The sequence below is a fragment of the Nomascus leucogenys genome, chromosome 4, assembly GCF_006542625.1.
Source record: "Nomascus leucogenys isolate Asia chromosome 4, Asia_NLE_v1, whole genome shotgun sequence".
NCBI lineage: Eukaryota > Metazoa > Chordata > Mammalia > Primates > Hylobatidae > Nomascus > Nomascus leucogenys.
This window is the reverse complement of record NC_044384.1, coordinates 127,134,720-127,162,023: the sequence shown is the minus strand read 5'-3', so window position 1 is coordinate 127,162,023 and position 27,304 is coordinate 127,134,720. Positions and strand designations below refer to the sequence as shown.

The 27,304-nt window shown below is 40.4% G+C and overlaps 1 protein-coding gene across 5 annotated transcripts in view; it reads right to left on the bottom strand.

Moving 5' to 3' along the window:
- Positions 1-27,304, bottom strand: part of THRB (thyroid hormone receptor beta) — a 386,080-nt gene that overhangs the window by 67,209 nt on the left and 291,567 nt on the right. For all 5 annotated transcript variants that reach the window (XM_030812255.1, XM_003256767.3, XM_003256766.3 and 2 more), the window contains one exon: positions 4,948-5,208. In XM_030812255.1, coding sequence (XP_030668115.1) covers positions 4,948-5,208 — 261 coding nt within the window. The remainder of the gene's footprint in view (positions 1-4,947; positions 5,209-27,304) is intronic.

The following is a 27,304-nucleotide window of genomic DNA, read 5'->3' as shown; positions in this document are numbered from 1 at the left end:
TTAGGCATTAAAAGCTGGTTAAAATGGTATGCCTAGTATGATCCCAGGTTTATAAAAAATACACATGCACAGAGAAAAGACTGAAATATAATAACAATGTGCAGTGCTTACCCTTGGGGAATAGAACTTCAACTGATTTTAAAACATTACTTGCAATTTTAAAAATTTGTAGAAACTTTTTTTCTACCATGAACATACAGGCTTTTATCATGAGAGGAAATAACTTGTTCTTAAAATTATTTTAACTCATTCCCTCTTGCCTTCCTGGGTATCTGAGAATCAGTTTTAAAAATATTAAGCACAGAGACGTTTCTGTGAGATCACTGATTGCTGCTCTCCTTTTTCTGAGTCCACCAGGGAGGTGGGTGAGTCCCTGCCTTGTTTCTCCCCTTGGGTTTCACTGTTTCAGGAAGGTCCCTGATTGACATAAAAGTGTAGAGGCCTGACTGCCTGGGTTCAGCAGGGCTGGTTAGGTCCAGCTCCAGGGATCCATGCATCTGTCTAGAGCTCATCCTTGTGGGAGTGGGGAGACCCTGTGGTTCCCAGAGAGAAGTACAGTAGGGCATGAGAGGGTAGAGGGGTGAAGCCTTGTAAGAATTCAGGAGAGGATCAGGGCCCCAGTCAAACAGTGTGGGGTTCTCAGAAGGGCCCAAGTCCCAGGGTGATCTGTTATTAGGCAGTGACTAAGCAGACCTTTCAGCTGGCAATTGAGATAAGCCAGGACCAAAGAAAGGCCCAACCAAGAATGGAGGGACTCAAGTGGCTCCCCACGTGCAGTCAAGGAAGGGAAGAAAAATGCACATTTCCGAAGTGCCCACCAGGTGGCAGACCCTTTCCTGTGCAACGAGTTGAAGAGTATTTTCAAGCTCGTCGTGATACCCAGGTATTAAGAATCTGCACTGGGCTGGCAAGAACATAGAAGGCTGGGCCCCTCTCTAGAGATTCAGTAGTCTGGGTGGGGCCTGAGAATCTTATTTCTACCAAGCTCCAGGTTCTCCTAGTGCCACTGGTTGGTACTACCACACTTTCAGTAGCACTGGATATATCGTCTCAGACTGGGAAGGGAGGAGGAAGACAAGGAGTAGGATGTGGTCCTTATGGCTCAGCAATTGGTTCAAATTGTGATTAAAGTGCCAAGGAAGTGTGGCATGGAATGAGCGGGTGTGGGTGGGTGGGGTGAGTTGCAGAAGGGACTGGGTCACTTGCTCCTGTTTAAAATAGCCTCTGATACTCCAGCAGATTCAACTTGTGGGATCTGCAACAGAATGTAAGGGCTCCTCCATAGCTCCCATTCTAACTAAATGTGTTACCAATTAATTCACTTAGGATGCCTACAGCAGACAGAAGCATAGGTATATGCAGGTTAAAATAAAAGCAGTAAGGCCGGGTGCAGTGGCTCATGCCTGTAATCCCACCACTTTGGGAGGCTGAGGTGGGTAGATCACCTGAGCTCAGGAGTTTGAGACCTGCCTGGCCAACATGGGAAAATCCTGTCTCTACTAAAAATACAAAAATTAGCTGGGCATGGTGGTGCATGCTTGTAATCCCAGCTACTCAGAAGGCTGAGGCAGGAGAATTGCTTGAACCTGGGAGGTAGAGGTTGCAGTGAGCAGAGATTGCGCCATTGCACTCCATCCTGGGCAACAGAGCAAGACTCTGCCTCAAAAAAAAAAAAAAAAAGCAGTATTCAGAACAAAATGAAAAACAAAATCTTAGATAGCTACCCAAAACCCAAAAGAAACAATATTTAAGAGTACTATAAACTATTTGAAGTGAAAGACTATTTTAAAAATTTGGTCCATTATGGAGCAATACATGGTTCTACTGCACAAGACTTTTACATAGTTCAAGCCACATGTGACTGACCAGGCAAGTTTGACAACACCCAACTAACTGACTATATCCTGTTCAGTGAAATGAATTCACTGATCATGCATTTGGATGCCAGTGGCAATGTCAAACTGCTATAAAAGTTCCTAAAGCTTACTCTCAGTTTCTGTATTTGCATCAATAGAAATGGTAATAACCACTTTGCAGAAGAGTGCCAGTCCCCAAACCATGCTTAGAAGTGCACTGGTCTAGCCTGGCTAGATGATTGATCTGGCAGATGGGCTCACTGCACAGCTTCAAGGCGTCAATTTGTTCTTTGGATCCTGTTGTGCAGCATTAAATTTTGTATCCTCAGGACTATTTTGTTCGTATCATTTCTACATGGGGTCCTTGGAATAGGGCTAGTTGGATGTCCTTTTGGCACTGCTGCCATTTTCTTATGCTTGGACATCAAGGGCAATATCCTGTATACAGTAGGCACTCAATAAACACCGATGAGTGAATGCGTGGATTACTAGCCCAAGACTGAGATGTCAAGCATTCTTGTGGGATAGACAGCCATCTAGGAAATAAATGCCCAACATGGATGAACACCAAAATAGAACTCTCTTCATAGTAACTATATAGAGCTGACAAGCAAAGCAGATGGAGAACCAACTCTATAGGGAAAGACTGTATAATCTTGTTACTGTCCTGGGCTCACTGCTGCCTCACTCAACACATGTGTCCATTTTGAATGAATGGTTTTTAGTTTATAAGTTTCTTGGGCCATGATGACATAGGTTTCCTGGTGACATTTTTATGCTGAACCAAGGCATTGCCTCATGCCTATGTCAAGGTGGACCCTGGTGGTCACTCTGGAAAACATAGGAGAGTTATTTCAGCTGTTTTCCTGTTAATATTAGAATCTTGAGGAAGGACTTTAATAATTTAATTGTATTTTCTTATTACATCTCTGACTTTCAGTGAAAAAGAGTTGAATGAATGCAAAATAAATTATCAACTCTAACCTCCCTGAAGCCTCATGTCCTATCCCACATCCATCTGAAATTCTCCTCTTGCTTCATTTCTTACCAGGCTCACAGCATAGTTCAAAGTATTTATATGACTTAATGATGCATAGGTAATAATAATGATCACAATAATAATGACAGTTGCTATTCAGAGAGCACTATAAGTCAGGTACTTTGCTAAATGCTTAAATACATCATCTTATTTAATTGTATTAACAATCTTATAAGTTTGCTCAAGGACAGAAAGTACAAAGGCTAGGATTCTAGCTCAAGTAGATCAGTCTCAAATATCTGTGATCTTAACCACTCTACTAAGCATCTTGTATCCAAACAGAGACTGTTTCCTTTTGCTTTTAAGATGGCCAACAAACTGAAATGTGTGGTGTTGGAAACTCTAGATATGTAAGGCCAAGGTTTATTTTAAATGATAGAGACATAGATGAACTCTATGAATGAATAAATGAATGAATATGGGTATCAATTGTGAGTGAATCAAATTGGGTTTATGACATTATTAGATCACAAGGATGCTAGAGTTTTCTGTTGGCGTTTCACCATAAACTGACATGGTTTTAGTGCCAGCCCATATAATTTTGAGATACAATCTGGCCACATATGCTAAGACTAAATCTCAATTGTATTGCAAACAAATGTATTTTGCACACGCACACACGTGCACACACACACACACACACGTCCTACATCCTGACTCCTTTGAAAAACTTTATTTTGCTTTTTTTTCTATATAGCCCTTTCAATTTCTCAGATCTCCTCAATTATATATATATACACACATATATATGTGTGTGTATATATATATGAGAAATATGTATATATATGTATGAGAAGTATATATATGAGAATATATATGTGTGTGTGTATATATATATATATACATACGTATATATATGAGAAAGAGAGTCCAAATACAAACCTTTCCAAAGGGACACGTATAGTTTTGACTTCACTCAAATCAGAGCTCAGAACACTATTTCACTATTACTTTTGAATAACTCTATTTCCAACTGAAACACTCAATTTCCCAGGTAAACTGGTAATTCCCAGGAGCTTTCAAAGTATTTTTCAGAAAACCTAAAAGACCAGTTCTTTTATATGAAGGATAAATATAATCATGTGTATATGTTCAAAGTAGAGCAGCTGTATAAGTCCTTCATGCCTTGTAAATGGGAGTCTTTGCAAACTTTCATTATTATATATTGGTATATGATTGTGAGATTTTCAAAACACAATTTAAAACTTTACCATGAGTCACAATCCTTAAAGAAAAACTCAATAGACACCCCCTTTTTTTTTTTAAAAAAAAAAACAACACTAAACCGAAAAAGAATGGGAAATTAAATGAACTTAGACATTTAAAGATACAAATTGATCTCCTGGACATTGAAAGACACAAATTGATTTAAGATGCAAAGATTTTGGGGAGCCCTAAGACAATAAAGCGATCAGCACAAAGACATCTGTCAGGGTGGAGGCGACCTGAGGTAAAGAACAGTTAAATCTAATGCAATCAGGAACTTAGGCCAGTTTAATGTTTTTTTTGCCTTATGAGGTGACAACCTCCTAACACCATAATCTCTCCTTTCAGGATGATGACACAAGGATTTAATGAGTAGAAGACAACAACTTAAAACCTCTCATTTGAGCATGAATTGTCTAGGTTAAAGGTAGGCATTGAGATCCCATTAGCTACTGGCACACTTGGGAAAAGAAATGTACACATGCACAGACACACTTTAAAGCAAGACATCATAAAAATACAGCAATGCCTGTTTCTACTCAGACCCAAAAATGGAATTAAAGCCAAAACTAACAACCCCTCTACTAATTAGAGAAGTAAAAATGTCTTCACCCCAAGTGTCCCAGCACAACGTGAAACCGAAACAAGCTGCCTTTCTTTAGATTCCACTTATTTATTTATGTTTAAAAGAATATTTGAAGAAAATGACGCCTAGTAAAAGAACAGTTGGAGAAAACATGGGACACCACACATTGGAAGAGAAATGTGGATGGAGTACACAGCTACAACAGGGATACTTTTTTCTTGTTGAAACACATGATAATGGGCTAATAAAAATCTGGTTACCTTTACATTTCTTCTCCTCCGTTTGGAAGGTCTGGGCACTTGAGACACTCTGGTCATTCACATCATCATGGTCCAGATGGAATATTGAGCTAGTCCAAGTGGTCTGGATGAGATGTGGCGACGACTGTTCATTTTTCAACGTGCTGCGCCTCTCTGAATGGCTCTTCCTATGTAGGCAGGCTTCAGACATTCCTACTAGCTTCCAGTCGTGTTCTCGGTCTGGACAGTGCTTCGGTTTGTCCCAGGCTGTAAGGCCATTTTCTAAAGGGTTGAAAAACACGAGATGACGAGCTGTTGGCATTGTCAAGATTTTGCTGAGATGCAGAGTTTTGGAAGGCAAGTTGTTTCTCAATTCTTTTGGGCTGACAGTATTCACATGCCACTTGACGATAGTGATAAGATGCAGAATTTGTCAGCCTTGGGCATTTAGCCACTGCAGTTGGGTTGCCTGTCGGAGTAATCAACACATTCCCCCTTATTTTAAATGCCTAGAAAGACATTAGTTCCTGCATGGCAAGGCTGTACTTTCGCCAGTCCCACTTCCACAGCAATGGCCCAGGAGCAAGTTTACACACCAATTTATGTTACTGCTTAGATGACCATTTGAGGTCTTGAGGGTCAGGGCTGGCCGTGAACACTTTTCAGATCCTTAGGACATAAAACACCCAGGATTCAGCCTTGTTTGACTTGGGTTTTATCACAAGCTGACCTGAGGGACACCCTGTTACTTAAGTGGGACGTGCTCACGTGGCCACACTGAGAGTGGCAACTCTGTTTTTACCACCTTCTACCTCTGATGGCCTACAAAAAGAAAAAAAAAAAAGAAGGGAATCTTACAAATAGAAGTTTTGTAAAGGGCTTCAATACAGTCCCAAGTTGGCAATAAGAACCGATGAAGGAAAGCAGATAGTGCTGTAGCTGTGGGACAAATTAAGAGCCCTAATGATAGAATGATGAACTTAAATTCTTTGGAGTACAGCTGGTTAATTATTTATGTATATTATATATATATTTTCTATTCAATTTATAGGGACTTGAGGGTCTGGCCTACAGAAAATGGGAAAAAATGTAATAATATGATGAAAAATTTCTGACGCTAACCTTCCCTGGTTGCAAATTTTACTTCCTTAAATATCTTTACTGTCCATGGATATAGACAGCAAAAATGAGCAAGCTAATATATATATATATATACATATTTGTATGCATGTTGTACACATTAAAAAAACATAATCCATCTGGTCATCCATATTTTCAGAAATTCTTAAGCTACTGTTTGTCAAAATTAGAAAAAATATAATATAAATATGTGAGTCCTCCTTTTCAGAGTTTATATGGTCTTTTTAAACTGATCATAATTCACAAATTTATATGTGAATTTTTTTTAACACTGAAATTACCAGAAGACCATGGATACCCATATCCCTGGGGCTTAGAGAGACATGTCTATCCTGACCTGTGCACAGCACAGTGAATTTTAAGCTGACTTTCAAACATTTAAAGTGAATTTTAAATTATTTAACATGAGGGTTAAAAATGCTTTAGGGTTTCATAAGCACCCTCTCGAAAGCTACCAGATGTCTTCAGCTAATGTTGGTTAGGATGGTTTCTCTAAAAGTGTATACTCAGTCACTTTTGAAAGTTGCATTTACCCTTCTGGGTTTTCATATTACTATGAGAAAATTCCAGTGCCCATGCACACTGTATTTCTACTCCAGGAGAAAACCATGAATGATAGTAACAAAGTAATAATCAACACGATTCCATTGTCATAGTAAATGGAAATGCTGTGGCTTGAAACAGCTTAATTTGGCCAGTAAGGAATAAGTCTCCTTTTAAAAATTGTACACTGTGCTAGCTTTTGGGTGTGACATTTGATCTTATTCAGAGAAGAGCTCTGAAAATTCACTCTATGCAAAGGGCTGTGCTAAGCATTGTATTAGGTACATTATATAAACATAGATTCTTCCTTTTCAGAGTTTACATGGCATTATTCATTGCATGGTAAATCAAAAAGGTGTGGACTTCTACCACTTTCGACTGTGCTAGCTACTGGTGCAATTACAGGCACTTATTCTCAATATCCACTAAAAGGCAACAACAGATTGAGATCTTGAAAGATTGTATTGCATTTCGAGCTAAACATATCCATGTGTAACTCATTCAAGTACCATTATCCATAAGGACTTGAGGTTTTCATGTGCTAAATATAAAGTTACTGAGGGCAGGGGTTAATTCTGGGCCTAATGAGATTGATTTTATTTCTACAGACATGAAAATTCTTCTCAGCACACATGTTTTTATGGTGTCTGCTTTATTTTCAGAGACTTTAAATCCTCAGCAAATTGCATCTCGCAAAGCTTAATTTAAATAAGGTTAAAGTTCTCAAGCTATTTTGAGAAGCCTTTAAGATGTGATTTTTCTGCAGAAATTCCTAAAATTTGGTATTAATTCCCTTGACCCCACAGAAATTAAGAAAAACAGCCAAACTGGGTAGTCATTATTCCCTAGGGAAACAATGCTTGGCTGAGAGATGCTGACAGGGGCTCTGCTCCAAGAGGACATTGCCCCTTAAAGTGCAGCCTATTAAAGCTTGCTTAGCATGTCCCTCGGGCCAGCAAGAAGGGGGTTTCTTCTAAGCAAGGAAGGCTACACTTGGGGTGAGGCAAGGGATAGGATTGCTTTCCATTTTCCAAAGAAAAGCAGCTAAGATGGTTTGGGAAAAGGGCTTCATTCATGGGAGGAATTTACAAGCTCATAATTACTGTCTGTAATTACATTCGTAATAATGATATTCAGTTGCTTAACTGGCAGGTTTATTGGTTGGGGCACTGCTGGGACACCTGGAGACTGAGAAGTCCCGGTTGGGTCATGAGAAAACTCAACAGGAATTTATTTAAGGAGGATTCTTGATTCTGATCCTTGCAAGAACAGGGGGGCAACATGCAATTCCTATTCCATTCCCAAGGAAGGATGAGACTACCATGACACTGGGGTCCTTAAATTCTACCTACTGGATATACTGTTGTTGGTGAGAACTACAAGTTACCTCCACATACCTGTGGTTGGCAATAATGGTCTTCAGTAATTTCCTATGTCTAATGCTCATATCCTTTTGTTCCTTCAAAGCTCACACAAATGGGATATTTCTTTTTAGGGAGATTAACATCCCAAAAGGTTAAGTCAGTGATTCTCAAACTTTGATGTGTATCAGTATCACCTGAGACACTATTAAACAACACTGAAGACCAGACTTTTTGAAGTTTGGATAGGGTGTGGGCATGCATAGATCTATCAAGTTCTCCAGGTGATTCTGATACCCAACAGAGTTTGAGACCCACTGGGTTAAGATAAATTTAAGGTAAGAAAATAAATTAGTGACAGATTTTGAATAAGCGTGTAGTTTCCTCAGACTCCAATATTTTACACAACCTCAGAGTAAATTTTCATTATCATTCAAAAAGTCATCCATTGTTTTGAGGTCTACTGAGTGAAGCCTTAAAAGTCAGGTGTTAATTAGATACTATCTTGTAGATTGCAGGTATGGATGTAAATAAGTATTTACTCAAAAAGCCTGTTGTCACTATGGAAAACAGTGTGGAGATTCCTTAAAGAACTAAAAGTGGGTCTACCGTTTGATCCACCAATCCTACTACTAGGTATCTACCCAGAGGAAAAGAAGTCATTATATGAAAAAGACATTTGCACACATATGTTTGTAACAGCACAAATTGCAATTGCAAAAATATGGAACCAGCCCAAATGCCCATCAATCAGCTCGTGGATAAAGAAAATGTGATATATATGTACACACCATGGAATACTACTCAGACATAAAAAAGAATGAAATAATGACATTCATAGCAACCCGGATGCAAGTGGAGACTATTATGCTAAGTGAAGTTACTCAGGAATGGAAAACCAAACATCATACGTTTTCACTCATGTGTGGGAGCTAAGCTATGAGGATGCAAAGGCATAAGAATGATACATTGGACTTTGGGGACTTCAGAAAGGGTCAGGGTGATGAGGGATAAAAGACTACACACTGGGTACAGTGTACACTGCTCGGGTGATGGGTGCACCAAAATCTCAGAAATCACCACTGAAGAACTTATTCATGAAACCAAACACAACATGTTCCCCAAAAACCTATTGAAATAAATAAAAAATTAAAAATAAAAGCCTGTTGTTCTGAGCATTATCTGGGACACAATGCACACAGTAGTAGAAGTAATATTTTTTTTAAAAAAAGGAGCATTCTAGAAATGATCATATCTTGTTATTCATATAAATTATGAACCGTTTACTCTTTAATGAATCCCAGCTAACATCTGGCTTTCAATACTTCACACTCTAGACATCAACACATTCAATTTAATTATGATGAATTAAAAATAAGTAGAACAAAATAAAATAATAACTAGATAGGGACATGTGAACTGCATTGACTTGTGTGTCTCAAGAGAGTTTAGGCTTGAATGATTAGGTTTGTATTCGATGACCATCATTCTGATGGCTTTGATTGACACAACACTGACCCACAGTGCTCTTTTGCAAAAGAGAAACAAACATAAATCTCATTAACATAACTACTTACATCCTATCTCTGGAAATTTCATTAAAGATGATAGAAAATAAATCTGTCCATCAAAAAAGGGAGAATTAGATTAAAATATTCAAGTATTTCAGGACACAAGAGCGAGCTGATACCTTAGAAAAGAGCTAAAGCAAAGGAAATAGGATTATGACAAAGTGGTCAGAAAGGGTAAGCTGCGTAGGCTGGGATTTCATGGCACTCATTGCAAGAGTTTAGCTTGTATTAAAAGGCCATTAATATTAGGTACTGAGACTGATCGCAAACCATATTCTGCATTAGGGGTGTGTGTATAAAACGTGCTTTGTAAACCCAGAGAGTGTGTAGAATTATCATTGTGTAGCATCAGACTATTAGGTATGAAGCCTCAAATTTCCATTTTAATTTTTTTACTTCAACCCATAAGGTTTAGCCTTGCTGAATTCTCAGACTATGTACTCCTCAACTGATTTTTTTAGAATCATGCAGGACAGGAGAGTAATGTTTGGTTGAGCATTTACTATAAGCCAGGAACTGAGCTAGACACTTTATCTTCACAAACATCCAGGGAATATATACTGCTTAATTGACAAGGAATCTAAAATTAAGAGAAGCACTTCACCTGCTCTTCTTTGCCTTTTGTGCTATTAACCGATATGTTCTCCTTATCGCCCTTAGTTTGATGAGTAGTAATTGACCTATTAATAGCTATTGTTTTATTTGTGCTTTAAAAGTTCTTTAGAAATTGTACTTACTACCTCATTTCATTTTCTCGTTACTCATTTATATTCATAACAAGTTTCCTTGCTTTTGCTCTCAGCCACTTATAATCTATTTTCCACAGAGCAACCAGAGTGAGCATTTAAAAGTATAAATAAGAGTGTATTTCTCTGGTGCTTGAAATAATGTGATGACTTCCCACCAATATTAGAATAAAATCTTCAGGCCTTACAGTGGCCTCAAGGCCCCACTGAGCCTCCCTCTGGCTGAGCGCCTCACCCATGGTTCTGCCCCCTTCTCTCTATCCTCCAGCCACATGGGCTGCCTCTAACATAGGAAGCCCATTCCCACAGCAGCATCTTGCAGAAGCTCTTTCCTATGCCTGCAGTGCCCCTGTCCAAATCCTTATATCACCAGCTCCCTGTCATTGAGGTTTGAGGGAGGACTTTCCTGGCCAGCTCTCCAACCACTTTCTCTCTATCATCTTAACTTTAGGTTCTTCATCATACTTGTCACCAATAGGAACTGTTTTGTCTGTCCTCACTGGAAATGTAAGCATGACAGAAATAGGGATGAGCACTGTTGTGGTCATGACTGTGTCTCTAGCACTTGCAAAAGAGCCTTATGAATAATAGGTGCTTGGCAAAATTTGTATGGGGGTGGGGAATGTGGATAGAATTATCATCCCTGTTTTACATGTGTGGCAACTGAGTTTACAAAGTGATGTGGATGTACATGATGGACCTGGACTCAAACCCAGGTCTTCTGACTCTAAAACCTGACCTGACCTTCTATAGTTCAGTTAAAGTTGCTTCTGGTTGCCAAGGACTGTAAACTTTGACCTAGTCCAGAAGCCATTTGAAGGAATGGCTCATCCCTTATATTTCTTGGTAGCCTCATGAGAGGTGGTCATTAGAGAGGCCAAAAAAATAAAAATAAAAATAAAAAAGTTGCTTCTGGAACTTTAGAGAGGTGGGTTTTCTGTAAAATGGGAATGTACTACTGTTTTGATGACCAAATAGGTTTATATATAAAAAGGTCTTGGAACAGTGTCCTGCACATTGTAAGCATGCACTAAGTGTAAGTTCTTCACTTACGCATCCACATGACCTCTCTTCCCTTGCCTTACTCTCCAAACTCTTCTCCTCTAAACATGATTTTTAAAGAGCATCCCCCCTCAAAAAAAAAAAAAGTTTGATAAATGACTCCATACCACTATATTAATGGCTAAGAACCTGGGATGAGTCACCTCACAGCAGAAGTTGTGTTTTAAAGAGGATGCCTGGAAAGCATTGGCCATGGCCCAAGGAATGTATCTCTAAAATTGGATTCCTAGATTCTGTGCAAGGCAAATGGGAGAAGAATTTTGGTGAAGTGAGCATTTCCTGTTAGGTTTGCCTGACCATCATTATATCTGGCTTGATTAGCTTGGTAGCTCAAATAACATAATAATGAAGACACAAATTTGATCCTTACTCAACCTTCAAGGTCTAGTTCATCATTTAAGCTTTCTTGAGGCAGTCCATCCACTCTCCAAACTTCCATCCCACTTTCCATGTATCTCTCTCCTCCATGTGCTACCTTCTACCTTGTGATATATCCATTTACATACATGTATATAATTTTCTTAACACTCATAGTGACTAGCACAATATCTGAAGTAATATTTATTGTCCTCTCACAACTTTGCAAAGAGAAAACTATTTCCTAGGCACATAATCCAGTAACTTTGCAAAGACAAAACTATTTCCTAGGGACATAATTCATGCCCAATTTCTTATCCAAAAGCCACTGGTCTGCTAGGAGGACTCATCATTACAAGCAGTTCAATATGGACTGCCAATAGGATTGTTCTCCCAGAACTGCTGGTGAAAATGAAACCTATTTTGCTTTTCAGAGGCGGGAAAAGATAGTGGATAAGAATATGGGCTCTGCTTGCCGAGGTTCAAATTCTGACTATGCCATATATTAGCTGTGGTTTGGGGCAAATTGCTCTACCTCTTTGAATCTCTCTCCTGAATTATCCATAATATTTGTCTATGTCTCTTCTATAAGGCAAGAACTTACCATGTCCTCCTTGTACCATGTCAATGGTACTTGTGCCCTTTTCCCTCTTATTGGACTCTAATCAATGTATCCATCTCTTAATCTCCACAGCTCTAAGCACAATGCTATAACATGATGGGACCTCAATAAATATTATTTGGAAATAATTGAACATAATAAGAACAGATCAAAATACCCCTGAAACTGAACAGAGCACATACAGTTTTTTATTTATTTAGGAATTTCTATTTACTGAGGGATAATGTGCTCTATGCAAGGCAGAGTCAGCCATAACTGGTTAGCATCAAAGTTCTGCAACAAAAGGCAGCTCAGCCATCAACAGATACTGTAGCATAGCCTTAGACAAGCTCTGTGAACAGGGAAGACAGAAAGGGCAGCTGGATGGCTTTATTCTTCCTTGTCGTTAGGCTGTGTAAACCAACCGTGTTTTTACTTTGGCATTTGTATCGGATGCCGGAGCTGGTATCTCAAGGCCATCTTTCTAAGACCTCTGAAACACTGACTTAATCGGTTAGTCCACTAACATCTGGGATGGGGTGAGCTGGACACCAGAGGGCAGGCCCCTGGCTTGTGTTTCCCAGTGCCTTTGAATCTACCCGGGTGGCTTTGCCTGGCCTGGGAACCTTTAACAATAGGCTGAAGCTGCAGTGCCTGCTTGCTTCCATTTATGTAGGTCTCTGCAGGAACTCTGCCCCAGCTGATGCCATGAGACTTGTAAATTTGGAATATTTGGACAAGGGAGGAGAGACATCTCCAAAATAGTGAAAAGTTAAATTGTTAGCTGTTTCTAAAGGAAATCTGCTATTACTACATTCAAGAATTGCTATGGAAGGGTTATAGGTTATAGGACCTCACAGTGTTGGTGTGAAAGTACTTCACAATGTTGATGTGAAGAATACATGAGCCAACACATGGACAAGGTCTATCCTTGTGCAGAAATACAGTAAGTGTTCAAAGTGTCTCCCCCCACCGCCCCCCCTTTTTTTTTACTACTAGTAATTATGGAGACCAAATCCACAATTCTCAGCTGGTGGGAAGGAGCCTGTAGCTTCTATTCTCATGCTTCCCTTTTCTCTCAATTTACATGAACATTCTGGACTCACCCAGCTCAGTTTCAGTCCTATCCACACAGCTTTCCCTTACTATTCCAGTCTGTGGTGAGTTCTTTTTCCTTTAAAATACATTTCTTATTTATTCTAAGCTCATGCAATCATGATCATTTCTGAGCTCTTGTTGGTATATGTTAGTGTTCCCAAAACGAAGACTTAGATAGCTCTTGAGATTGTGAACAGATCCTACTTCGGTATTCTCAACAATTTAAGTCTGCAAAATGGAGTGAAATATTCTGGTCATTGTTAGACTCATGGAGGCATGGGTCATAGCTGGGGAGGGTGTGTCTTCCTGGCCACTGGCTCCTAAGGGAATTGAGGATAGAGTGGATAAGAAAGGGAGGGAACCATATTCATTATTGTGTACAAGGTAGCTGAAGGTCATAATCATAATAATGTTAGTGATAGCTCAAATTTATGGAGCATTTATTTAAGTCAGGCTACATAGACTAGGCTCCATAAATTAAAATTACTGCCAACTGAACACCTACTCCATGCCAGATAGCATCCAAAAGTACTTTTCAACATTATTTTATCTAACCCAGATAATGTGTTTTGATATCCCTAATCAGGATGCACTCATCTCAAGAAGAACTCTGCTGCTTCACTCCTGAGACTTTATCAATATGGTCTGCTGAGGCCCATGTTCAACTTTTGTCCAGTTACATAAACTATGCGTTCAGAATATCTTCTTTTAGGCAAAGTCTTGCAAACTTAGCCTCTTTGTTCAAGTATGCTGCCTTTCATTGCTAAATGGTTTTGTCTTTCTTTTACTGAGCACCTGCCTATTAATTTTCTCTCTTGTTGAGACTGGGCTTTTCTGTCCCCGTGTGCAGGTGAATTTAAGTTTTTTTTTTTTATCACAGAGGGCTTCTCTTATTTCATTGGCAGGGATTATCAGTCCATTAAGTGGGTGAGATTTGGGAGCTGCTAGGAGATAAACAAATCTTTTCCTTATCTGGCTGCTCCCACTTCTCTGGTTTTCCTGTATATTCCATTAGGCAATCACTATCCTAATGAAAAAAATCATCATGACTGCAGAAACCTGAAATAATTACTCTGAAACTAGAAAGTACAGTGATTGATAATCTTTTTATAAATGAAAACCATTAGAACAATTTTAAAGTTTGTGTTTATAACATTTATAGAGGATGCTTATTAATCTGAAGTGCAACCTGAAACAAAACTAAAAAGCAAAACAAAACAACATGTGTTCAAAGACCATGGTGTAAATGCCATTTGGCTGCATGAAAACATGGCAGTGACCAGGTTCATAGGCGACACCTTACAATTATTTAACCATATAGGAACAAGCTGACTGCTGAACACTGACCAGAGTCCCTGAGCACTGGGAAAATACTTTCCGGAGGACACAATGGAATCCTCCCCCAGGAATGGTCATTTGATTTTCCATAATTCATACCGGATTTAATCAGAGAGTCCTTAGGTTGGATGACTCAAACTTTGAGGTAATTACTCTAAAGGCCACAGAGATTCCATTTAGGATATTAGAAAAGCTACAGTGGTTGCAGAAACATTCATATTAATGAGCCACAAATGCACATAAAAGGGAACAGATGTTTACTGCTAGGATTAGGTTTCTCCTGTGCAAAAGTTCAGAGCATAATGTTTATTCTTGATGCCAGTCTGAACCCGCATTTTTCAAAAAAACCCAAGATATCTTTATGAGACTCACCCCATTTTATGTTCCCAAACATGAAATACCCCTTTTCAAGGTAGAAAATACATGTGAATCTTCTCTGACTTTGGAAACTAGGGCTAGGGTATGATTTGTGGACAAAAATCAAAACTTAAGATTTACAATTTCCAAATAAAAGACAAAATATGACTTGGATAGTTAGATCAATGGTATACATCACCCTGTAAAAGTCTCAGTACTTGGCAGCAAAACACCCATATTCTTTCAACAGCTTACACTCAGGGATTAACAAAATCCACACAAATATATGCTAGTGTTAGCAGAGTAACATATAGGTCCTCCTCTGGGTTTTCAAAGAATCTCACTACAATTTCCCACTTTTTTTGCTACCCAGGTGAGACTGATTTTCAATTTTTATGTGTAAAAAAATAAACAGGATCAAGATCATGGCAGATAGTCATTTAGGGAAGAGACATTTAAATCTGGAAAACTTTGGTTTTTTCTTTGCTTCAGGAATAGAAGCACTGCCACAGCATGCACAGCTATCTTGTTCTTGGTTATAATAGCAGGTGAGGTTTTTACACTGGTGAGAGCTCCTTGACAGCAGGTGCTTTTGGGATATTTTCAGGTCCTCAGAATACTTTTAAATACACCAAAAACATATTTTATGAAATGGGCCTTAGTGGTATGACTTAAGTACCTGCAGGGTATGTAATGCTCCCCTAGGAGGGTCTATTTTAGCACCTGTACCTCACTGATACAGTCCCAACAGTAGAGAGCGGAGAATTAAATTGTCTTCTACCTGCTTGTCTTGTGGAAGATAATTTAGAACTGCAGATGGGTCAAATTGCTTGGTGTAATCTATTCTATGATTTTTTTTTAAAGTTTAGGAAAATTAAGAGAAGCAGGTAGGGTTTTGACTGTCTTTTCCATATCTTCCTGTTATTTTTCCCCTTAAACATTTCAATTTCTTAAATTAGAGTTGGCGAGGCTGGGGCTGGAGAGGGGGTCTGGCAGTGAGTTCCTGCAGGCCTGCCCCTCTCCAACCTGCTTGATCTCTACTTGGGCCAGGTGTGCCCCCTGCCTCCTCCATGCTCAAATGGCTTGTGAATATCTACGGCCCTGTTACTCAGAGTGCAGTCCAAGGACCTGCAGCATCAGCATCTCCTGGGAATTTGTTAGAAAAGTGGGATTTCTGCCTGCAGAACGGGTGAATCACAATCTGCATTTTAACAAGATCCCCATGTGACTCACATGCACATTAATGTTTGAGACATTCTGTTCCAGGGGCACAGTCTCCATATAAAGTAGACAGAATTTGTTAAACATGTGGTTACCCAAGTGAAATGTTGGTGGGATTTAACATATACCACATAGTGATAAGAGCCATGATTTTCCTATTCAGAAATCAGAGGGGAAAGTAGTAGTTGATGAATTGTAGGTTAGGGAAATTATACATGCAGAAACTAAAAGACAGTGTATTTGATGTCTTTATTTCCTAAGTGGTTAGTTTGGTAAATTTGGTTCATAAAATGGAAAAATCCAAACACCAAGATTTCAGATTATACTTCCATTTTTTTTTGTTGGTTTCTCCTCTAAAGACAGCCAACACAATAATAAAAGCAATAGCTAACATTTTATGTATGCTTACTATCTGTTAGGCACTCATTTTGATCAGTTTTCATTTAATTTTCATGATAACTCTATGAAGTAGACTGTTATTCTCATTTTTTGTATGAGGAACTTGGAGCACAGAGGGGTTAAACAACTTGCCCAAGATCACACAGTGGATAAATGACAAAATCAGAATCCAGGCCCAAGTAGGATTAGCTGAACATGTGACACCCTTTGTGGGAAGTCAACAGTGGATGGCTTAGATGATCATCTCAGGCAAACAGAAACAAAAACCAGATTCCGTGGGCTGAAATATGGCTCAGAGAGGTCACATTCTTGCTCAAAGTGACTGAGATGGAGGAAGAGCTGGGATGAGTCTTGTGATTCTTCATCCCATAATCTTTTAATTGAAAACATACACTTTTGGGTATACAACAAAAATTTATTGCTCAATCTCAATGCTGTTTCAAATTCTGATATTTGAACCCTACACCTCAAATACTAAGAGCTGTTTTTCTAATTAAGACTCCTTTTTTCATCTAGTAAATTAACCAAACAAGAGACAGCTGTGCAAGGAAGAATTCTGTTTCCCATACTGGTTGCTGATGATGACTTTTAAAAAGGTTAGTATTTGTGATGGGCTGTGCCTCCAAATGGCCAAACTTAAAAAGAAGGCAAAAACAAGGCAACCAAGGTCATGAAGAAACAATTTGTTTCTTAGCTGCCATCTAGAAGGTTAAAAAGCTGCCAAATCATTTAGAACTGACAAAAGGATAATTTTGAGTTTATGATATTGAGCGTCAATGCTTATAGAGGGCCTACTGTGTGCCATTTCATTTACTCACTACAACATTGTGAAGGAGATGCTGTGATTAGCCCCATTTTACAGATGAGAAACCTTGGCTGAGAGACCAAAAGATGTTATCCAAAGTTACAGATAGTAAATAGGTAGCTACTTTTATAACACCTTTGCTATCTTCTACAGGTGAGGCAATTACAGCCCAGACAGATAAAGCATTTGTCACAGTCATAAAAGTAATTTAAGGGGAATGCTGCGCTTGGAATCTTCCTCAGGATGGGTCGACTGGCCTGATGGCAAATGGGAACTCTTGTAATTTCTATAGGTCATTTCAGCAGGACTATTGCTTTGAGAGAGGTTCATCTGTTTCCTTAGCAAAAATCACTTCAAGAAGCAAAATCTCTCCCGGAAAATGAATGGAGGAAAGAGCATTTTTCTTTAGAAGCCCAGCTGGGTGCAGTGGCTCACGCCTGGAATCCCAGCACTTTGGGAGGCTGAAGTGGGTGGATCTCTTGAGCTCAGGAGTCCAAGACCAGCCTGGGCAACATGGCAAAACCCCATCTCTACCAAAAATACAAGAAATTAGCTGGGTGTGGTGGCACACACCTGTGGTCCCAGCCACTTAGGAGGCTGAGGTGGGAGGATTGCTTGAGCCTGGGAGGTGGAGGTTGCAGTGAGTCACTGCACTCCAGCCTGGGTGACATAGTGGGAACTTGTCTCAAAATTTTAAAAAAGCATATAAAGGACATTATGTCTAAATGAATAGGGTTGTCTCATTTTGCCCATGGAGCAATAGTGTCTGAACACTGATGCTTGGGAAGTTGAAAGACATAAGTTTTGGGGTGGTTCCAAGATGGTCCAATAGGAACAGCTCCAGTCTACAGCTCCCAGCGTGAGCGATGCAGAAGACGGGTGATTTCTGCATTTCCAACTGAGGTACCAGGTTCATCTCACTGGGGCTTTTCGGACAGTGGGTACAGGAGAGTGGGTGCAGCCCACCAAGTGTGAGCCAAAGCAAGGAGAGGCATCACCTCACCCGGGAAGCACAAGGGGTCAGGGAATTCCGTTTCCTAGCCAAGGGAAGCTGTGACAGACGGCACCTGGAAAATCAGATCACTCCCACCGTAATACTGCACTTTTCCAATGGTCTTAGGAAACGGCACACCAGGAGATTATATCCCGCGCCTGGCTCGGAGGGTCCCACGCCCACGGAGCCTTGCTCATTGCTAGCACAGCAGTCTGAGATTGAACTGCAAGGTGGCAGCAAGGCTGGGGGAGGGGCACCCACCATTGCTGAGGCTTGAGTAGGTAAACAAAGCAGCCAGGAAGCTCAAACTGGGCGGAGCCCACCACAGCTCAAGGAGGCCTGCCTGCCTCTATAGACTCCACCTCTCGAGGCAGGGCATAGCTGAACAAAAGGCAGCAGAAAACTCTGCAGACTGAAATGTCCCTGTCTGACAGCTTTGAAGAGAGTAGTGGTTCTCCCAGCACGGAGTTTGAGATCTGAAAACAGACAGACTGCCTCAAGTGGGTCCCTGACCCCTGAGTAGCCTTACTGGGAGGCACCCCCCAGTAGGGGCAGACTGACACCTCACACGGCTGGGTACCCCTCTAAGGCAAAGCTTCCAGAGGAACGATCAGGCAGCAACATTTGCTGTTCAGCAATATTTGCTGTTCTGCAGCCTTCGCTGCTGATACCCAGGCAAACAGCGTCTGGAGTGGACCTCCAGCAAACTCCAACAGACCTTCAGCTGAGGGTCCTGACTGGTAGAAGGAAAACTAACAAACAGAAAGGACATCCACACCAAAACCCCATCTGTACGTCACCATCATCAAAGACCAAAGGTAGATAAAACCACAAAGATGGGGAAAAAACAGAGAAGAAAAGCTGAAAATTCTAAAAATCAGAGCACCTCTCCCTCTCCAGAGGAACACAGCTCCTCGCCAGAAATGGAACAAAGCTGGTTGGAGAATGACTCTGACAAGTTGAGAGAAGAAGGCTTCAGACAATCAAAATTCTCCAAGCTAAAGGAGGAAATTCGAACCCATCGCAAAGAAGCTAAAAACCTTGAAAAAAGATTACACAAATGGCTAACTAGAATAGCCAGTGTAGAGAAGTTCTTAAATGACCTGATGGAGCTGAAAACCATGGCACAAGAACTACGTGATGAATTCACAAGCTTCAGTAGCCGATTCGATCAACTGGAAGAAGGGTATCAGTGATTGAAGATCAAATGAATGAAATGAGCAAGAAGAGAAGTTTAGAGAAAAAAGAGTAAAAAGAAATGAACAAAGCCTCCAAGAAATATGGGACTATGAGAAAAGACCAAATCTACATCTGATTGGTGTACCTGAAAGTGACAGGGAGAATGCAGCCAAGTTGGAAAACACTCTGCAGGATATTATCTAGGAGAATTTCCCCAATCTAGCAAGGCAGGCCAACATTCAAATTCAGGGAATACAGAGAATGCCACAAAGATACTCCTCGAGAAGAGCAACTCCAAGACACATAATTGTCAGATTCACCAAAGTTGAAATGAAGGAAAAAATGTTAAGGGCAGCCAGAGAGAAAGGTCAGGTTACCCACAAAGGGAAGCCTATCAGACTAATAGCGGATCTCTCAGCAGAAACTCTACAAGCCAGAAGAGAGTGGGGGCCATTCAACATTCTTAAAGAAAAGACTTTTCAACCCAGAATTTCATATCCAGCCAAACTAAGCTTCATAAGTGAAGGAGAAATAAAATACTTTACAGACAAGCAAATGCTGAGAGATGTTGTCACCACCAGGCTTGCCCTAAAAGAGCTCCTGAAGGAAGCACTAAACATGGAAAGGAACAACCAGTACCAGCCACTGCAAAAACATGCCAAATTGTAAAGACCATCAAAGCTAGGAAGAAACTGCATCAACTAACGAGCAAAATAACCAGCTAACATCATAATGACAGGATCAAATTCACACATAACAATATTAACTTTAAATGTAAATGGGCTAAATGCTCCAATTAAAAGACACAGACTGGCAAATTGGAAAGTCAAGACCCATCAGTGTGCTGTGTTCAGGAGACCCATCTCATATGCAGAGACACACATAGGCTCAAAATAAAGGGATGGAGGAAGATCTGCCAAGCAAATGGAAACAAAAAAAATGCAGAGGTTGCACCCTAGTCTCTGAAAAAACAGACTTTAAGCCAACAAAGATCAAAAGAGACAAAGAAGGCCATTACATAATGGTAAAGGGATCAATTCAACAAGAAGAGCTAACTATCCTAAATATATATGCACCCAATACAGGAGCACCCAGATTCATAAAGCAAGTCCTTAGTGACCTACAAAGAGACTTAGACTCCCACACCAAAATAATTGGAGACTTTAACACCCCACTGTCAACATTAGACAGATCAACGAGACAGAAAGTTAACAAGGATATCCAGGAATTGAACTCAGCTCTGCACCAAGCGGACCTAATAGACATCTACATAACTCTCCTCCCCTAATCAACAGAATATACATTCTTCTTAGCACCACATTGCACTTATTCCAAAATTGACCACATAGTTGGAAGTAAAGCACTCCTCAGCAAATGTAAAAGAACAGAAATCACAACAAACTGTCTCTCAGACCACAGTGAATCAAATTAGAACTCAGGATTAAGAAACTCACTCAAAACTGCTCAAATACATTGAAACTGAACAACCTGCTCCTGAATGACTACTGGGTACATAACAAAATGAAGGCAGAAATAAAGATGTTCTTTGAAACCAATGAGAACAAAGACACAACATACCAGAATCTCTGGGACACATTTAAAGCAGTGTGTAGAGGGAAATTTATGTATCACTAAATGCCCACAAGAGAAAGCAGGAAAGATCTAAAATTGACACCCTAACATCACAATTGAAAGAACTAGAGAAGTGACAGCAGACACATTCAAAAGCTAGCAGAAGGCAAGAAATAACTAAGATCAGAGCAGAACTGAAGAAGATGGAGACACAAAAAACCCTTCAAAAAATCAATGAATCCAGGAGCTGGTTTTTTGAAAAGATCAACAAAATTGGTAGACCGCTAGCAAGACTAATAAGAAAAGAGAGAGGAATCAAATAGATGCAATAAAAAATGATAAAGGGGATATCTCCTCTGATCTCACAGAAATACAAGCTACCATCAGAGAATACTACAAAAACCTCTATGCAAATAAATTAGAAAATCTAGAAGAAACGGATAAATTCCTCAACACATACACCCTCCCAAGACTAAACCAGGAAGAAGTTGAATCCCTGAATAGACCAATAACAGGCTCTGAAATGGAGGCAATAATTAATAGCCTACCAACCAAAAAAAGTCCAGGACCAGATGGATTTAGAGCTGAATTCTACCAGAGGTACAAGGAAGAGGTGGTACCATTCCTTCTGAAACTATTCCAATCAATAGAAAAAGAGGGAATCCTCCCTAACTCATTTGATGAGGCCAGCATCATCCTGATACCAAAGCCTGGCAGAGACACAACAAAAAAAGAGAATTGTAGACCAATACCCCTGATGAACGTTGATGCAAAAATCCTCAATAAAATACTGGCAAACTGAATCCAGCAGCACATCAAAAAGCTTACCCACCATGATCAAGTGGGCTTCATCCCTGGGATGCAAGGCTGGTTCAACATACGTAAATCAATAAACATAATCCAGCATATAAACAGAACCAAAGACAAAAACCACATGATTGTCTCAATAGATGCAGAAAAGGCCTTTGACAAAAATTCAACAGCCCTTCATGCTAAAAACTCTCAATAAATCAGGTACTGATGGGACATATCTCAAAATAATAAGAGCTATTTATGACAAACCCACAGCCGATATCATACTGAATGGGCAAAAACTGGAAGCATTCCCTTTGAAAACTGGCACAAGACAGGGATGCCCTCTCTCACCACTCCTGTTCAACATAGTATTGGAATTCTGGCCAGGGCAATCAGGCAGGAGAAAGAAATAAAGGGTATTCAATTAGGAAAAGAGGAAGTCAAATTGTCCCTGTTTGCAGATGACATGATTGTATATTTAGAAAACCTCATCATCTTAGCCCAAAATCTCCTTAAGCTGATAAGAACTTCAGCAAAGCTTCAGGATACAAAATCAATGTGCAAAAATCACAAGCATTCATATACACCAATAACAGACAAACAGCCAAATCATGGTGAACTGTCATTCACAATTGCTTCAAAGAGAATAAAATACCTAGGAATCCAACTTACAAGGGATGCGAAGGACCTCTTCAAGGAGAACTACAAACCACTGCTCAACAAAAAAAAAGAGGACACAAACAAATGGAAGAACATTCCATGCTCATGGATAGGAAGAATCAATATTGTGAAAATGGCCATACTGCCCAAGGTAATTTATAGATTCAATGCCATCCCCATCAAGCTACCAATGACTTTCTTCACAGATTTGGAAAAAACTACTTTAAACTTCATATGGAACCAAAAAAGAGCCCGCATTGCCAAGACAATCCTAAGCCAAAAGAACAAAGCTGGAGGCATCATGTTACCTGACTTCAAACTATACTACAAGGCTACAGTAACCAAAACAGCAAGGTACTGGTACCAAAACAGAGATACAGACCAAGGGAACAGAACAGAGCCCTCAGAAATAATACCACACATCTACAGCTGTCTGATCTTTGACAAACCTGACAAAAACAAGAAATGGGGAAAGGATTCCCTATGTAATAAATGGTGCTGGGAAAACTGGCTAGCCATATGTAGAAAGCTGAAACTGGATCCCTTCCTTACACCTTACACAAAAATTAACTCAAGATGGATTAAAGACGTACATGTTAGACCTAAAATCATAAAAACCCTAGAAGAAAACCTAGGCAATACCATTCAGGACGTAGGCATGGGCAAGGACTTCATGTCTAAACACCAAAAGCAATGGCAACAAAAGCCAAAATTGACAAACGGGATCTAATTAAACTAAAGAGCTTCTGCACAGCAAAAGAAACTACCGTCGGAGGCAACAGGCAACCTACAGAATGGGAGAAAATTTTTGCAATCTACCCATCTGACAGAGGGCTAATATCCAGAATCTACAAAGACTGGAACAAACTTAGAAGAAAAAAACAACCCCATCAAAAAGTGGGCGAAGGATACGAACAGATTCTTGTCAAAAGAAGACATTTATGCAGCCAACAGACACATGAAAAAATGCTCATCATCACTGGCCATCAGAGAAATGCAAATCAAAACCACAATGAGATGCTATCTCACATCAGTTAGAATGGCCATCATTAAAAAGTCAGGAAACAACAGATGCTGGAGAGGATGTGGAGAAATAGGAACACTTTTACACTGTTGGTGGGACTGTAAACTAGTTCAACCATTATGGAAGTCAGTGTGGTGATTCCTCACAGATCTAGAACCATTTGACCTAGCCATCCCATTACTGGGTATATACCCAAAGGATTACAAATCATGCTGCTATAAAGACACATGCACACGTATGTTCACTGTGGCACTATTCACAATAGCAAAGACTTGGAACCAACCCAAATGTCCATCAATGATAGACTGGATTAAGAAAATGTGGCACTAATACACCATGGAACACTATGCAGCCATTAAAAAGGATGAGTTCATGTTCTTTGTAGGGACATGGATGAAGTTGGAAACCATATTCTCAGCAAACTATCACAAAGACAAGAAACCAAACAGCGCATGTTCTCACTCATAGGTGGGAACTGAACGATGAGTACACTCGCACACAGGAAGGGGAACATCACACACCAGGGCCTGTCGTAGGGTGGAGGGAGTGGGGAGGGATAGCATTAGGAGATATACCTAATGTAAATGATGGATTAATGGGTGCAGCACACCAAGATGGCACATGTATACATATGCAACAAACCTGCAAGTTGTGCACATGTACCCTAAAACTTAAAGTATTAAAAAAAAGACATAATTTTTGAAAAAAAAATCACAGCTTAAGATACAAATATTTCTAGTTATGAAAGTCTGGCCTGAGATATTTTCTGACCAAAGAGTAACCAAAATAAGAAAAAATATTGTGCTGTTAACAATTATTCTGTTTGTTCTGGTACGTGTCTACAGATGACAGCTTCTGTGGAGAGAACAGAATTAACAAAACGGTGACGTCAAAATGCTCTTCAACCTAAATGTGGCATGTTTCTCTTGTATATTTTCATTGTTATATTCCCTTAGGACAGTGTGGCAAGTTCAGGGGACGGTGCTGCAAAATGGTCCATGCTTGCTACACCAAGGAGAATTGGCAATTTGCTTCCTGGGAGGCCCTATCTACCACTGCCTCAGGATTCTCAGGATACATTTGCCTAGAAAGATGAAAAGATGGGGAGGGTGGGAAGAAACTGCCAAAGTGAGGAAGCTGCTCTGGAAGAAAAATTCCATTCCTGCATATTCCCTTCATAAGAAAATTATTTGTTTGATCCAAATAATTGGATCCCTGGCTGGGGAGATCCCCGGCTGGTGGATCTCACCCAGGTTGGTTGGTTTTTTTTTTTTTTTTTTTTGCTTCTGTGGGGGATAGTTGGCAATATCTGGAGATATTTTTTGGTGGTCGCAACTTGGAGTGTGTGTGTTACTGGCATCTAGTGGGTACATGCCAGGGATGTTGCTCAATATCTTAGACTGCACAGGACAGCCCCCACAATAAAGAATTATCTGTCCCCAAATGTCAACAGTGCTGAGACTGAGAAACTGTGAGGTTGGTGAGTTTCCCATGGTTCTGATTCAAAGCGTTCTTCCTCTGACGCTAGGCTACCTGGCACTGGAGTTCCTAATTTACACCTGTTATCTCCTTTCTACCAGTCAGCATGACTGATTCCAGGAGGGAATGTCTGGTTGACAGTAAGGTATGAATGACTGACAGGTGTAGTGCTGGCAGAAACCTATTTTAAGTGGTCACTAATTGAGTCAAAAGTCAGCTTCAATCAATGGAGTTTTTGGGAGGGTTCCATAGTAATGTGGACATTTGTTTTTGGAAGATATAAAAGATGGTGGGGCCAAGTGCGGTGGCTCATACCTGTAATGCTAGCACTTTGGGAGGCTGAAGCGGGTGGAATACTTGAAGTCAGGAGTTCGAGACCAGCCTGGCCAATATAGTGAAACCCTGTCTCTACTAAAAATACAAAAATTAGCCAGGTGTGGTGGTAGGTTGCCTGTAGTCCTAGCTACTTGGGAGGCTGAGGCAGGGGAATCGCTTTAACCTGGGAGGCAGAGGTTGCAGTGAGCAGAGATCGTGCCACTGCACTCCAGCCTGGGCAACAGCAAGACTCCATCTCAAAAAAAAAAAAAAAAAAAAAAGATGGTGGGATTTATAAAGCACTACTCACTTTTAAAAGTCATAATACACATAAGTACATCTGTGATGTGGTGCTTGTGAAATATAATCATGAATGCTTTTTTCTTACAAGCAATGATTTGCACCTGGTATTGATCACAATTGCTTTCCAGCAAGGGGAGAAACAGTACAGGAAACTTCCTGTTCCCTCAACAAACCTTACTTTCATTTCCCTTCATTGCTAATACAGCCCATTTGTTAGGTATTCAAAATGTCCTGTCACCGTAAACCTCAGGCTGTCTTCCCTCTGGACTGCCGTGGACCTATATTTGGATGGCACACTGTGTAGGCTTTTATCTTAAGCAAGTGAAGCAGACACAGCTTGAAAAAATAATGAGCAGTGGGGACGCACTGCAGAGATGTCTTCTAAAATGAGAAGGCTTGGAAACTGAAGATTGTGTTCTTTTTGCCAGCTTATGATGGTGCCAAACCAAAGTGATCCTACCTTGGCTAAGCCACACTGGAGTGACTTCATGAAGCCTTTATCTTGTTCTTCAGACTCTTTGTTTTTCCGACCCTCAACTAGGGACATGTATGCTAAGATGATGTGCAGCAATATTCCATGCCCAGTTTCGGAGGCAAATTAACCAGATCAATTGGTCCTAGTTCAATGGGCTCTGAGTAGTAAAATTCAGAGAATAGTTGCAGGCTAAAAAGGACCTTATTACCACACCAGTTCAACTTTATTTATAGAAAAGGAAATTGAGGCTGGGCCCGGTGGCTCATGCCTGTAATCCCAGCAGTTTGGGAGGCTGAGGCAGGCGGATCACCCGAGGTCAGGAGTTAGAGACCAGCCTGGCCAACATGGTGAAACCCTGTCTCTACTAAAAACACAAAAATTGGCCAGGCGTGGTGGCTCACGCCTGTAATCCCAGCACTTCGGGAGGCCAAGGTGGGTGGATCACGAAGTCAGGAGTTCGAGACCAGCCTGGCCAACATTATGAAACCCCATCTCTACTAAAAATACAAAAAATTAGCTAGGCTTGGTGGCAGGTGCCTGCAATCCTAGCTACTTGGGAGGCTGAGGCAGAAGAATTGCTTGAACCTGGGAGGCGGAGGTTGTAGTGAGCTAAGATCGCTCCCTTGCACTCCAGCTTGGGTGACAGAGCTAGACTCTGTCTCAAAACAACAAAACAAAACAAAAAACGAAACAAAAATTAGCCAGGCCTGGTGGCGGGTGCCTATAATCCCAGCTACTCGGGAGGCTGAGGAAAATCACTTGAACTTGGGAGGCGGAGGTTGCAGTGAGCTGAGATCGCACCATTGCACTCCAGCCTGGGTGACAAAGAATGACTCCGTCTCAAAAAAAAAAAAAAAAAAAAAAAAGGAAAAGAGAATTGAGATCCACGAAGGTGATATGGTTTGATCCAGGCCACTTGGAGAGTTACAGGCAAAACCAAGCCTTGATCCCCTGCTATTATGCTGACACAGAACACAACCGTC